Source organism: Bidens hawaiensis, unplaced genomic scaffold, assembly GCF_021521415.1.
Source record: "Bidens hawaiensis isolate Kalapana, Puna unplaced genomic scaffold, B.hawaiensis_p1.1 tig00000237_1, whole genome shotgun sequence".
Classification (NCBI taxonomy): domain Eukaryota; kingdom Viridiplantae; phylum Streptophyta; class Magnoliopsida; order Asterales; family Asteraceae; genus Bidens; species Bidens hawaiensis.
This window is the reverse complement of record NW_027491021.1, coordinates 7,709,199-7,723,525: the sequence shown is the minus strand read 5'-3', so window position 1 is coordinate 7,723,525 and position 14,327 is coordinate 7,709,199. Positions and strand designations below refer to the sequence as shown.

General features: G+C 30.2%; 1 protein-coding gene across 1 annotated transcript; it reads left to right on the top strand.

The window, feature by feature from the left end:
• The first annotated feature begins 9,923 nt into the window (after positions 1-9,923).
• Positions 9,924-11,697, top strand: LOC143607687 (uncharacterized). Its single transcript, XM_077083069.1, has 2 exons — positions 9,924-10,291; positions 11,061-11,697. Exons 1-2 carry the CDS (start codon positions 10,014-10,016, stop codon positions 11,695-11,697), a joined length of 915 nt encoding a protein of 304 aa, XP_076939184.1. The 5' UTR covers positions 9,924-10,013.
• Positions 11,698-14,327: the final 2,630 nt, after the last annotated feature.

Below are 14,327 nucleotides of genomic sequence, written 5' to 3'. Positions count from 1 at the left end.
GTTGTGATATCGCTCATTTGAAAGTCACTTGCATAGGCATTGAGATTTGTTATGTTTCTTATTGTAACCAAATAATGTCTTTCTTTTATATGCACCAAGTTTTGCAACAAATTTACAAGCTCCATCCATGAAAATGAAAAGTAAATATATATAAATGTTGCATTATTTATTCCAAAAAAAAAGTTATTTAACGTATTTTATTTTAATACTTTTAAATTATAAGTATTAATATATTAATTTATTTTTGTTCAACGATTTTCTTTTTGAAAGGTTTTGTTCAACGATTGTAGATTGTATTTAAAATATGCAATTAAAATTATAAGTTTTGAATTTTGGAAAAAAAAATACCCATACTATAAGTTTTTACATACACTGATTTTCAAAATAAATGGGTCAACTCATGACCTGTCGTACTGACACAAAAATGCCCCTTTTAGCTAAACATGTTCTCCAATTTAAGGATGATATCACAACAGATAGCGAGATTTTCTTTAAGTAGCCTATTCCGATCGAAATCGAAAAAGATTTTGTATGATTTAGTAGACTATACGTTTTTAAGTTGTAAATGTAATTACTGTGTAAATTGCAAATATAAGTATTCAAATATAACATATATTTATTTAATACTAAATTTTATTAATTTCGGTATTTTTATGCAATATTTTGTTGTACCCAATCCCGTGTATTACACGGGTTTATAACCTGGTGACTTAAATAAAGGAAATTGCAGAGTATGGTACTTTTACACCTATTCTAACCTAGGTAACTAAAAACAAAATACTTGGCATCTTCCTTTTATCATCTCCATTTTCATTTTGAAGCAACCTGCAACAATGGTATTGCCGGAATTTTTTTATAAATCTTTTTCCCTTCTCTATTTTTCAATATCTTATAGGGGTCGGTGTTGAAATTTCACAGGGGTTGATACGGAATTTAACACTAAATATATATTTTTTTTCACGGGGGACGGCCGACCCCGTAGCTACACCGTAGGTCCGCCCCTGTTTGCAAAAGGATTTTAACATGTTAGTTAGCAACTTAGCATAAACAATTAACCTGTAATTAGTGATCGTACAGCATGTCAAAGTTTCATATGATTAGAGGCCCGATCTTGTGTCTTAGTAGGGGTCCAAACGAGCCAAGTCGTTCATTGGCTAGTCGAGCTCGGATTGATATAAAGCTTGAAACAAGCCTAGCGTTTTCAAACTCGAGCCGAGCCCGAGCCTCAAAGAAAGCTTGTTTAGTTATTAAGCCTCACCTTGTGTAATAAAGTTTTACCTCTTTAGACTTCTAAATATTAATTTCACACGACACAGCCAAGCTCAAGCCAAAGCTTAAGCCCTTTTAAGGTTTTTCTTAAAATATATAATAATAATTAAACGCATGTACAAATTAATTAATTAAACGCATGTACAAATTAATTAATAAATAATAAACGAGCCGAGCTCGGCACGAACCGATGAGCAAACTTTTTGAGGATTCGAGGTCTGTACAATACTAGTATAAGTATTTAGACGATTTTGTCTTCGATACTTGTACCCATTTTTAACGATTTTCGGTATCACTATTTTTTATACCGGTCTCATCCTAATCAATAACTGACATAACAAACCTACTTATTTTACAGATATTTTTAAACTTTTCCTGTTAGCTAATAATTAATTTAAAAATCAATTACACACATAGTTTGTAGTTTACGCAGTTTAGTTAAAGTAACATGTCTGGTTACAGAAGAAAAAAAGAAAGCAAGTTCGCGTTTTGTGATATCAGCTTTTTACCGATGTTGGGTGTTAAGCTAACTTATATTAACTAGTCTGTTAACTTGGTAATTTTATCCAAACTTAACAGAAAAGTTAACGAATGCTAGCCTTAGTTTTCAAGCGTTTTACAAAAAGGAAATCACAAAACACAAATTTGTTACTTTTTTTTAGTATCTAAACATTTTACTTTTCTCTAACCACATCAACTTTTTTTTTTTTGTAATTAACTTTTAATTAATAGTGCAATTTCATAAGTGTTCCAATTAAGTCACTCAACTTTAAAAAGTGTTCCAGTTAAGTCACTTAACTTTCATATTTTATTAAATTAAAGGTTTTAGCATGTTTTTTTTACCTCTTTTCTTTTTTGTTTCATATAGGAAATCTATTTATCATTTTTTTTATGTTGACACCGAGTGGCGATGTGGATTTTATTTTTTATTTACAAATTTTAATATAATTAACGTTTTTTTAAATTATTTAAATTTAACTACATATACTGTAAATTCCGACTCTCACATCTTATCCTCTATTTCTTTGTTGACGCACAAAAATATCGGTAAGACTTGATTTAAAGATTTAGTGACCCGATTTGAAAAAAAATTGCATGAGCGACCTAATTGAAACAGTTTTGAAACTTGGTTATTATTTTATGAGATATTCTCTTTAATAATTTAATCCATATGGGATCAAGTTTTATGTAATTTTATTAGATTATTGTGGTAAATTAAACCTACTAATCTTTACTTTGTTGAGCTTGATATAAGTGATTTAACTTATAAAGGCTTTTTAATAAATTTTAAGCAGTGTTATGAATTTCTAAAATGAAACAAACACGAATTTGATGGGTTTAAGTTTAGTATAGATGAGTTTAACTAGCTCAATTATGAGTTGAACCACAAACACATTTAGTTAAATGGATTGTGTTTGGGTCGACATGATGGGTTTGTGTGTTGACATACACAACTTGTTTACTTAAATACTTATTTTCTTAATTATGTTTTATGATAATTTAAGCCAGTTGAGTATTTATATAAAATTTTTGAGACAAGGCCGAAATTAACTTTAAGTGTTATAGGTTAAATATAATATATTTATATACATTTTAATTTTTGTTATAAATTATAATGAGTACTTATAAAATTTAATGACAAGGTCGAAATTAACTTCAAGTGTTATAGGTTAGATGCAATAATATTTATACACAGTTTAATTTTGGTTATAAATTATAATTATAGAGTATTGATATATAAATTTCTTGGGTTAAACAATACATGTTGTGTGAAAGCTCGTGTCGGGTGTGGGGTTCATTTGTCTAATAACAAGATTAAGAGTTAATAAGGCAAAATTTCTAAAATAGGTATTTTTAAAAGAAAAATTCTTAAAATAAGCATTTATGAAAACAAATTTCTAGTTTTAGCTATAATTTGTAAAAAAAATTTAGAAATAGGTATTATAAACTAGTCGTGACGAGTAGTTTGTAGAACCAATTAAAACTTGTCGCGATTCCTTAAACTAACCGTAACGAGCACGTTCATTAATTATTTACTCGTCACGACTAAATAAGTTTCATGCCTCGTAATCAACGCCCACGAGTAATTAATAAGTCATTTAGTCGCGACGACTAGTTTACCAGATTTGCGTTCACTACACGAGTAGTTTATTAGCAGTTAACTCGTTGCGACTAGTTTAACCTTATAATCTACCCGTCGCGACTAAATTACTTATGAATTACTTGTGGGCGTTGATTACGAGACATGAAACTTATTTAGCTGTGACGAGTAAATGATTAGTGAACGTGCTCGTTATGGTCAGTTTAAGGACATGTGGCAAGTTCTAATTGAATTCTTCAAACTACTCGTCACAACTAGTTGATGAGTGGGTATATAATTGTGATTAACTGCTAATAAAATAGTATTTTTAGTTTAAATATTTGTTTGAGTGCAATTACTTTGAGGGTGTTAATATTAACAAGTGGAGCTTAAATGATGTTATATGTTGAACAAGTGATGATCAGATGAGACAACTAGATGTCGGTTATGTTGAGTTATATCTCTAAGGCTTCAACACATTAGTACTATCAATTTCCTATTGATAAATAATAATATGATTGAATTATTTGAAGTAAAAGAATAAATGTGATATGCAACGTGGCATCATGTGTCCATACTAACTAATGCAATTTATATTACTTGCAATAAATTAGATGGAGTCAGTAGACGAGCAACGAACTTTGATTCGTATTGGACCAACATAAAAGAATTAAAAGGAAGTATTGACGAATGGGCCTTGGGCTAATCAAGGTTTATTAATCAACAATAAAAGAAAAAAAACAACAGCCCTTGACTGTTGACTATTTGTTACGGACAAAAAGAAAAGAAAGAAGAAAAGATTTGTTAAGAGTTTTGTACTCCAAGAATCTTGGGGAGGTTACACCATATTATTGTTTTTTGGGGGTTATGGACAGCAGAGTCACGGGTGAAGAAAATAGAATTAAATTCTTTTAGGAGGAGTTACCAAAGGAAGAAGGAATTATTTTAAAAAAAAGGTTTTTACACCAATTTTGGGAGACAAGTTTTGAAGGTTCAACATCACCTGGACATCCATTCTTGAAGATTGCACAACAAAACAGAAGATGGTTTCCACAACCATGAGCGGCTAATCCACCATTAATCATTCCCGGGTGTAGGGTTTTGTAAGTTTTAGGGTTTTTCACATTCATAATTCGAGACAATATTTTAGTATGAACACATGATGCCATGTTGCATATCACATTTATTCTTTTACTTCAAATAATTCAATCATATTATTATTTATCAATAGGAAATTGATAGTAATAATATATTGAAGCCTTGGAGATACAACTCAACATAACTGACATCTAGTTGTCTCATCTGATCATCACTTGTTCAACATATAACATCATTTAAGCTCCACTTACCTTTTAATATTAACACCCTCAAAGTAATTGCACTCAAACAAATATTTAACTAAAAATACTATTTTATTAGCAATTAATCACAATTATATACCCACTCATCACTAGTTTATAATACTTATTTCATGCTCGTTATGGTTCGTTTATTTTTGGATTTTTTACAAATGGTATCAAAAACTAGAAATTTGTTTTCATAAATGCTTATTTTGGGAATTTTCCCTTTTTAAAAACAAGTTTCAAGTTTTAGGTATTATTTATAAAGAATTTTAAAAGTAGGTATTTTAAATGGTATCAAAAACTAGAAATTTGTTTTCATAAATGCTTATTTTGGGAATTTTCCCTTTTTAAAAACAGGTTTCAAGTTTTAGGTATTATTTGTAAAGAATTTTAAAAGTATGTATTTTAAACTAGTCGTGACGACTAAATTCTTGGTGGCAACGAGTAGTTTACAAAACTAATCGCGACGACTATTTTAGACTATGAAAAATTCAGGGACGAGTATTTTGACACCTTAAACTTGTCGAGCCGGCTAGTTTAGGTTAAAAATAGTTTGAACGAATTTTTATGAATTTTTTTTGTACTTTTCTTAATATATATTGTTATAATTAATTTTACTCGTAATTAGTTTTTCTTTTATAACTTTTAAGATATAAAGTTTTACAAAAATCTAAATACACCATTGAGACGTGCTTTTTTTATCTACGTGCCGACATAAGATTTATTCAAAACCGAGCGGGTAAAAAAAACCTCGATATAAATTTGACCAGCTCGGTTTTAAATAAATTTTATATCCGCCCGTAGATAAAGAAAAACACGTCTCAATGGTGTAATTGGATTTTAGTAAGACTTTATATGTGAAAGTTATAAAAGAAAAACTAATTATGAGTAAAATTAAATATAATAATATAATATTAAGAAAAGTATAAAAAAATTCATAAAAACTCGTCAAGCATATTTTTTAACCTAAACTAGTCGTCCCTACAAGTACATGGCGTCAAAATACTCGTCCCTGAAATTTCTTAGCCTAAAATAGTCGTCGCGACTAATTTTGTAAACTATTCGTTTACACCAAGAATCTAGTCGTCATGACTAGTTTAAAATACTTATTTTTGGAATTATTTACAAATGATACCAAAAACTTGAAACCTATTTTTAAAAGGAAAATTCCCAAAATAAGCATTTGTAAAAACAAATTTCTAACTTTAGGTATCATTTGCAAAAAATTCTGAAAATAGATATTATAACTAGTCGTGACGAGTAGTTTATAGAAACCAATCCGAACTTGCCACGTTTCCTTAAACTAACCATAACGAGCATGTTTACTAATCAATTACTCGTCACGACTAAATAAGTTTCATGCCTCGTAATCAACACCCACGAGTAATTCATAAGTCCTTTAGTCGCGACGAGTAGATTATAAGGTTAAGCGAGTCGCGACGAGTAGATTATAAGGTTAAACTAGTCGTGACGAGTTGACTACAAATAAACTACTCGTGTAGGGAATGTAAACCGAGTAAACTAGTCACGACTAAAGGACTTTTAAATAACTCGTGGGCATTGATTACGAAACATGAAACTTATTTAGTCGTGACGAGTAAATATTGGTGAACATCCTCGTTACAGTTAGTTTAAGGACACGTGACAATATTTAATTGGTTCTACAAACTACTCGTCATGACTAGTTTATAATACCTATTTATGGAATTTACAAATGATACCTAAAACTAGAAATTTGTTTTCATAAATGCTTATTTTTGGAGTTTTTCCTTTTTTAAAAATTTTTCCTAAATTTTATGGGTGATTTTTTAACCCCATGAATACAACTTATTTAGCACCCTAATTTTATATGGCGAAATATGTATACCTATTCATACGGCATGTAACCTAATATACATCAGAAATGTATCAATTCATGTAATTCTCTATGTATTTAAGAACATCCTTAACAACAAAGCTCTAAAAACCATTATCTCAATTCCATATCAGATTCCAAACTTTCATTAAAACCCTTAAGTTTTCTACATCAATAAACGTTAACAAATTTCCATTAAAAAGTAATGCATGAGTGTGCACACACGTGTATCAATTATGTGTGTGAGAGAAAGGGTCAACCCCGTTTGTTCGCTTCAAGTCTGAATATCCGGACTTCTCCAACAAAACTCCCCTACAAACTACCACACATCAATTAAGGTTGTTTTAATTTATTTATTTATTTATTTTTTGTAAACATCAGTGAAGTTGGTAGTCTACTTCATCCATCTAGATCCAGACGACAACGACATGATCGACATCATCACTGTTGTGAGTGCTCTAACATCTCTTTGTAGATTAATAATAAGACAAATGATGCTTTACTTTCTGACTTCAAAAGAAATACAATTCTGTAGTTTAGTTATTAGAAAATTCAAAATTCAAAGTTTTAAATCGTAAATTCTAACTATTAATAAATTAACAATCATGATAAATATGATGTTTAATTAATTCATAGAAGTTTACAGCTTGTTTATACTTTATCATACCAACCTATAAACTTGTTGGTTCTAATAATTGGTTAATCAAATCCAATAATTATCCTTTACAACTTTTAAAAGTTTTGAGATATTTTATATGAGTGATTCTATCTAAAGTTACACCTTGCATCCTGCTGTCTAGATTCCATTTGCCCACATTCTTGTTTTTCAAATATTTTTTCATAATATTTTTTATTATTCTTTAAATATATTTTCGTAATTGAACAATTATTTTAAAGGTGAAATCTTATTCTTTCAATAATTTTCTATATTGAATTAGATTGTTTGTGAACGGCTTTTATTGCATCAGATAACAATAAAGTTATTAATTTTAATAATGCAAGAATAACTTTATCTATATTCAAATTATCTTGAAACAATTATTCGAATTTGAAGTTGACAACTTTCCAGATTTAAGTAAACATGGCATGTTGTAATTGTATTTAGTTTATTCTTAGTTGTTCATTATTTTCATATTTTTTAATATCGATAATGAGAGTACTAAATAATTGAATTCGTATCTAAAAGCATATATATTATTATCAGATTTTTATTTCTATAACATATTAAACAAAATTCACGCTTAATAAGCCTAAATAAAAGATATAACAATAGTAGTGATATATAAATGCTCGTTTCTAGATATATTTATACACTAGTTTTAAAGCCCGTGTCACACACGTGATTATCCAAATTATAAAATTACAAGTAAAGCAAATAATTACATAACGTATTTGAAAAAATATATTACATCTATGTCTGAATCTAAAATATTTATACATAAATTAATTTTATTTATATCACAAAATGATTTTTTTAAATGAACTTAATAAAAAAATGCACGTACAAATTCTAACTTTCATCCCGACATTTTTAAGCCAACACTTTGAACCCGTATCAAATTTGATAAAAAATCTATTTGCATTCTCAAACTTTTAAAAGTACTCAGATTTCTCATTTTTTACCTGTAACAAATTTTGATCTTAACTGTAGTTAATTTGTACCAAACAATTTATTTACCAACTTTTGACCCATAGAAATCAAATTTAAGTTTCACAAAAAACCTGGAACAGTCCTAGATAAAAATACTAAGAAATAAAATATGATAAACCTTGTTATGTCTGAAAGTGATTGGTATATACTATCTTTACGTTTTAACATATAAATAGTTTATTAAATTAACCGAAAAATAAATGAATAGATTTAAAGCATAGATTTATAATTTATAAATTTATATGACAATTTATAATAATAATAATAGATAAATTGATTGATTTAAAAAAAATTGATCGACTTTTAAGCATATATATTTATAATTTAATGATTAAAAAATAACTTTGTAAAATGAAAGCCTATTCGAATTTTATTTTTCTTTACAATCTCCCACAATATACATAGTATAATATATTAATGATAACATTTAAAATTATATGATTTTTCAATCTTTGACAAACATGGTTTATTGTTGATTTTTGGATTCACCAAGTATTTTGTAATATATAGTAAAAGAATATTTTAATATTTACTTTTATAAAAATATAAATATAAATAGAGTATAAAAGGAAAGTGAATAATTATTCATCTATTACATATATTAGGATTAATTAAGTTAGTTTTGGAGGGAAAAGAATGATGAGAATTAACCAAAACATGACAAGTATTCATAATTATTTTACTTTATTAGAATAGGTAGATTAATGTAAATGCCATACAAATAGCTCTATATTATATGAACTATTTTCACATAATTGATTATGTTAGCATGCCATCAGAAATGTCATAAAAATATATAAACCTAACATACTTTTTATTTATATATAACTTTTTTTTGTTAAGTGTCTAATTTTTTCTTTTTCTGTATATACTTTATTTTACAGAGTGGGAATATTTATATAAATATGCCAGTACTTATAAATATATTAAAATTATTTACAAAACTTTTATTAACAAAGTAAAGTCTTAACTAATTACATGCATGTAAAAATAAGTTAATAACTAACAAGTTATTAGGAAGAGATAAACCAGGATGAAACCTTGCATTGTGGTAAGGTGATAGATCCTATAATCTTCCTTAGCATTTGTTGCATTAAGGAATCCATAGTCAAAGGTTGCAAAAGAAAGTGTATGCGTCAACAATCAGATTTTCTATGAGTTATTTTATGGATCTCTATCACATATATTACGAGTGTCTTATGAGATTGATTATACAGCTTTCATCCTACTGGTTTCAATGTATAATATAAATTATAAAAGAAGGTATCTAGCTATCCGTCTTTCTTATGAGATTGAGGGTTCGACTTTCGTGATAGATAAAACGTCTAATCTTTTTAGTAGGATTAGTGAATATGTAAGCTAGTCTGCATTTTTTAAAAAAATAATACCTAATGAAGATGAATTACATAAAAACTACATACAACATTTTTTTTTATAAAAAGCATAAGGAGAGATATCTTGTAGTGCAAATTACTCAAGGCCATTTCTAGTAATTTCTCTTTACATAATTTCCAATCACAAAGTGTTAAAAGATAGAATAATTTTTACAGTTACCAGTCAAACTCAAGTGGTTGAGGAGCATATAAACTCCAATATAAATATATATACAACACACAATATAATATAACTAAACAAAAGATATCTGGATTCAAAAAAATAATAACAAATTCAATGCACTCACTTTCATTATCTGACTGCTCATCTACCTCCATTTTAAACTTTGAACACTTTCTTGTATTCCATTACTACTGACAACACACATTTTATCCCATAAAACATCCTAAACTTTCACACATTTCTCATCAAACCTTAAACATGCTCCAAGACCCTATTGGAATCCCATCTTGTTTCTCAGCCGGTGCCGGTGAAGACCAATATGCAACCGTTACAAAGTCCGGACAGACTCTTTTTATGTCCGTTTACAAGACACAAATAGCCGGAAGTTGTCGTCACATCACTGTCACCTGGCTCAAGCATATGCTCCTTCATGGGTTAACAGTCTCCATTGACGGAGACGAGTCAACGGAGACTGAGTCCACATGCAAGGTGGAGCTAAAGCCTTGGTGCTTTTGGAGAAAACAAGGATCCAAAAGGTTTAGTTTTTTACCCTTTTTATATTACATTGTAATGCCCGAGTTATGCGGCCAGCCCTTTTAGATAGTAAAAGTTCTATGGTGCAAATGAGCCGAGCTGCTGGCAAGCTATTGAGCTCGGATTGGTAAAAAGCTCAAAACGAGCTGAACCTTAAATAAATCTCGTTTAGTTATCGAGCCCGAGCTCGAGCCTTGTATGGAAAGCTCATTTAGGCTTGCCGAGCCTTATGTATTTTTAAGTTTTTTCTCTTTTGGAGTTCTATGTAATTATATATTAATTTTACATTATACAACTGATCTTGAGATAAACTTTGGCTCTTTTAAGGTACTACACCTAGAGCCTAGCTTAGTCTCTTTAAAGATTTTTTTTTTTCAAAATATATAAAAGTAGTTAACAACGTGTATAAATTTCTTAATAAATAACAAATGAGCAAAGCCCGAGTTTAAAAAAGCAACTAACGAGCCGAGCTTGAGCATTGTCGAGCTTAGGATCGACTCAACTCGTTTACACCACTAAGCAACGCTGTAGAAATCGCTAGGCGCTAGTTGGGTGGTGGGATAGGATTAGCGAATAATCAGGATTAATCGGATCAGAATTCATATGTAGTTTTTCAAATACATATATACCATAAAATTTTCAGTTTTGATAAAATAGTGATTAATCGGCAACTAGTCGGTGGGATACCGACTAGCGTTTATCTGGTGCCTAGGCGGGATTTTTAAAACCATGCCCTTAAGCAAAACTAAGTCTTTTAAAAATTATATTCAGGTTTAATATAGCAGGAAAAATCCTGGATGTTTTCTGGGACCTCAAAGCTGCAAAATTTAACGGTGAGACCGAACCAAGTTCCGAGTATTACGTTGCGGTTGTTTGCGATCAAGAAGTGGTGCTTTTGCTAGGTGATTTGAAAAAAGATGCTTATCGAAAAACTGGCTGCAGGCCGGCTTTATACGACCCGATTTTAATATCAAGAAAAGAACATGTTTTTGGTAAGAAAAAGTTTTCAACAAGATTAAAGTTTCACGAAAAGGGACGATTTCACGAGCTTTCGATCGAATGCAAGAACAAAGGCGTTGGAGATGCCGTTGCTCCAACGATGGAGATACGAATAGATGACCGATTAATGATCAATGTGAAGCATCTTCATTGGAAGTTTAGAGGTAATGAGTGTATTCATTTTGGTAAAGTCACAATTGAAGTATATTGGGATGTTCATGATTGGCTTTTTAGTCCTGGTTTAAGACATGCATTGTTTATTTTTAAACTCACCAATCCGAATACTTCTCCGGCGATATCAGCACCATCGTCACCGTTATCGTTGCCGAGTTCGGGTTCGGTAGATGGGCTTGATCCAAATGGGTTAAATGAGTTTTTCTTGTTTCTATATGCATGGAAGGTTGAATGAGATAGAGATTGTATGTGCCAAAATATTGATACTAAGTGTATATGTATACTTACATTTAAATTAACTAGGCTACTTATTTTATTTATGAGTGCAAATGTTAGTTGATACAATCAAACTATATCATGATTTTATGGGATTACACTAATTTGTTACATATATTATGTTTAAAATATAATGTCGCTTTTTTAACGACGAAATTCTTTTAATATTTGTCGATTGAAATACGATGGATGACGACGATAATAATAATAATAATAACATGGCATGTGGAGGTGGTGTAGTTAGGTAGCTAGGCTAGTTATTTGTGTAGAGTGGAAGGGGCCAAAAAACAGGTCACTTTTTGAGTGTTGGTCATACATGGAAATGGGATTCATCCTTTTGGTGTTTTGGACCACCAACTTGACTCACAAAAGTAAATTATATCATATTTCAAGTTTGAGGAAAGGTTTAGAGACGATCTATAATGAAAGGAGCGTGCTCTAACGGCACCAATGGGTATTTCGGTGACTTTCTTCAACATGAGGTTGCTGGTTCGAGTCTTGTTCGTGACAAAAATGTCACCCGTGAGCTAGGGTTTTTACCACAGTTGGCCTTCGGAAAGTGGGTGTTCCTTGGAATTGGTGGCAGGCGAAGTCACCACCGCTGTATGCAATTGTGGGCTTGGGTGGTCTTTTGTTAATGGATATATCTGGGTGGTTGGACTTTGACACTTTGTTGGTCGTTCAGAAAAAAAGAGATGATGTATAACTTTTTTATGGTAATATCTGACATAAACATTTGATCAATTTAGAAGTCTTTTCTTTTTTTTTTTTCTGTTGTTACTTCACATGCATCACAACAGGATGAAAATTTGCCAATGTAACACAAACGGGGCGGACGCCAATGAGAATGGTCACCTCTTCAATCACATTTACGTTTGTGGAGCTGGTGTCGAGGTCGTCATTGCCATTGGCAATCTCCATGGTTTCATAACATAATGATTGCCATTTGCTTTAGAAAATAAAAATGAAAAATTAGAGGTCATCAACTCATCATACGAAAATATACGATTCCCTTAGTTTTCATTTGGCCCATCAGAAGTTCATTAAGCCCATTCTGTTTGAGTGCTTTTGAAAACATCCTATAATTGCTATTTTGAAATAAAAATACTGCACACATAAAATCAAATAAAATACTAAGTCTAAAACCACTGCACAAATAGTCAAATATACCCTTGTAGACAATCTATTTTGAGTGCATTGGGCCTTTGGCCCATCAGAAGTCCATTAACTTGATATTGTGTTATGTATAGTTAGTTAGTTACAACCCTCTTGTGTCAAATAAGCCCCTGCACAAAGAACACGAATTAAATTTTGTTAAACTAAAACTAATTAAATAATACATAATTTTGAGAAAATAAAGTCGATACTCTTATCAAACAGAATGTTTTTTCGGACTGCCCTCTTTGCAATGATCACAACGAATCGAGTCATCGACTGAGCATATTCTAGTTTTGTGTGAAATGGCGTGTCCGACTCTCCGGTGTGGCAAATTCTTAGTCAATGATGTAAAATTCCCTCCATCTTTGCTTTTTTAGTTTCAGGATACCATGCCTCTTAATCATCATATGCAGCTCGGGTTACTTAAAAGCAAGACGGTTCATGTGGTGGTCATCTCTGCGTGTTAGTGTATTTGGAAGGACCGTAATGAGGCGGTTTTTGACAACAAAAAGGCCTTCTCTTGCTAATATTATATATTGAGGAGCTCAAGTTAATTCTCATAGATTATATGGAGTTTGGATTGATGGATTAGATGTGAAGATTATGTTTGAGGGTGTAATTTTGTACACTCATTCAACTTACCATATGAAAAATTAGAACCTCATTGGTCATTTAACAATAATGGTGATCAATGACGGATCTAGAATAAATATTATGGGGTATCTCAAAATGTTGTTTTAGACATATAAGAGTATCATAATATTTGCTCGAATATCCGTTACATAAAACAAAAAGAACAAAATTATATTGCATTAATTTACCGTTGGCAAAGAAAATTGAGTGGATAGCTCAATACCCCATGAGGCCTTATAAATCTGCCCTTGATAATATTTTATAACTTGATGAATTAGTTAATAATATTATAAAATTAGTTTCCTATATGTTGTCACAATGTCAACCTATAACATGAAAGAGTGTAACTCAAGAAGTACAAATGTACGATATTATGTACTACATCTTTTAATGTTTTGACTTTTGTTTTAATTATCCATACATGTCGGGATCAACCTTATGAAATTAGAAAAATAATGAATAACAAATTTAATTAACTTGTATGATATTCCTTATTAGCTAGTTGTTATATTTGTAATAAATATGTTTAGAAGGATTTTCTGGCAGGAAAAACTGTTAGAATATCACTTTTTAATATGAAATTAAATGTCATATGTTTATATAACTTTCGAAAAATAGCACGTTATTGCCTAAAGTCTCTCACATATATGGCTAATTTCACAAAATATCAAAAACTACCAAATTATATCTAGCTACCGTGCAAAATTAAATCTACTAAGCTTTTGCAAGAAAATTATAAACTTTTATAACGAAAAACTAGCATACTCCTAAATATTTCTATAAACCATATATATCAGC

Coding starts and splice junctions, on each gene's coding strand:
- LOC143607687 (XM_077083069.1), top strand. CDS start 10,014: ATGCTCCAAGACCCTATTGGAATCCCATCTTGTTTCTCAGCCGGTGCC. Junction 10,292..11,060: donor AGAAAACAAGGATCCAAAAG/GTTTAGTTTTTT, acceptor AATTATATTCAG/GTTTAATATAGCAGGAAAAA.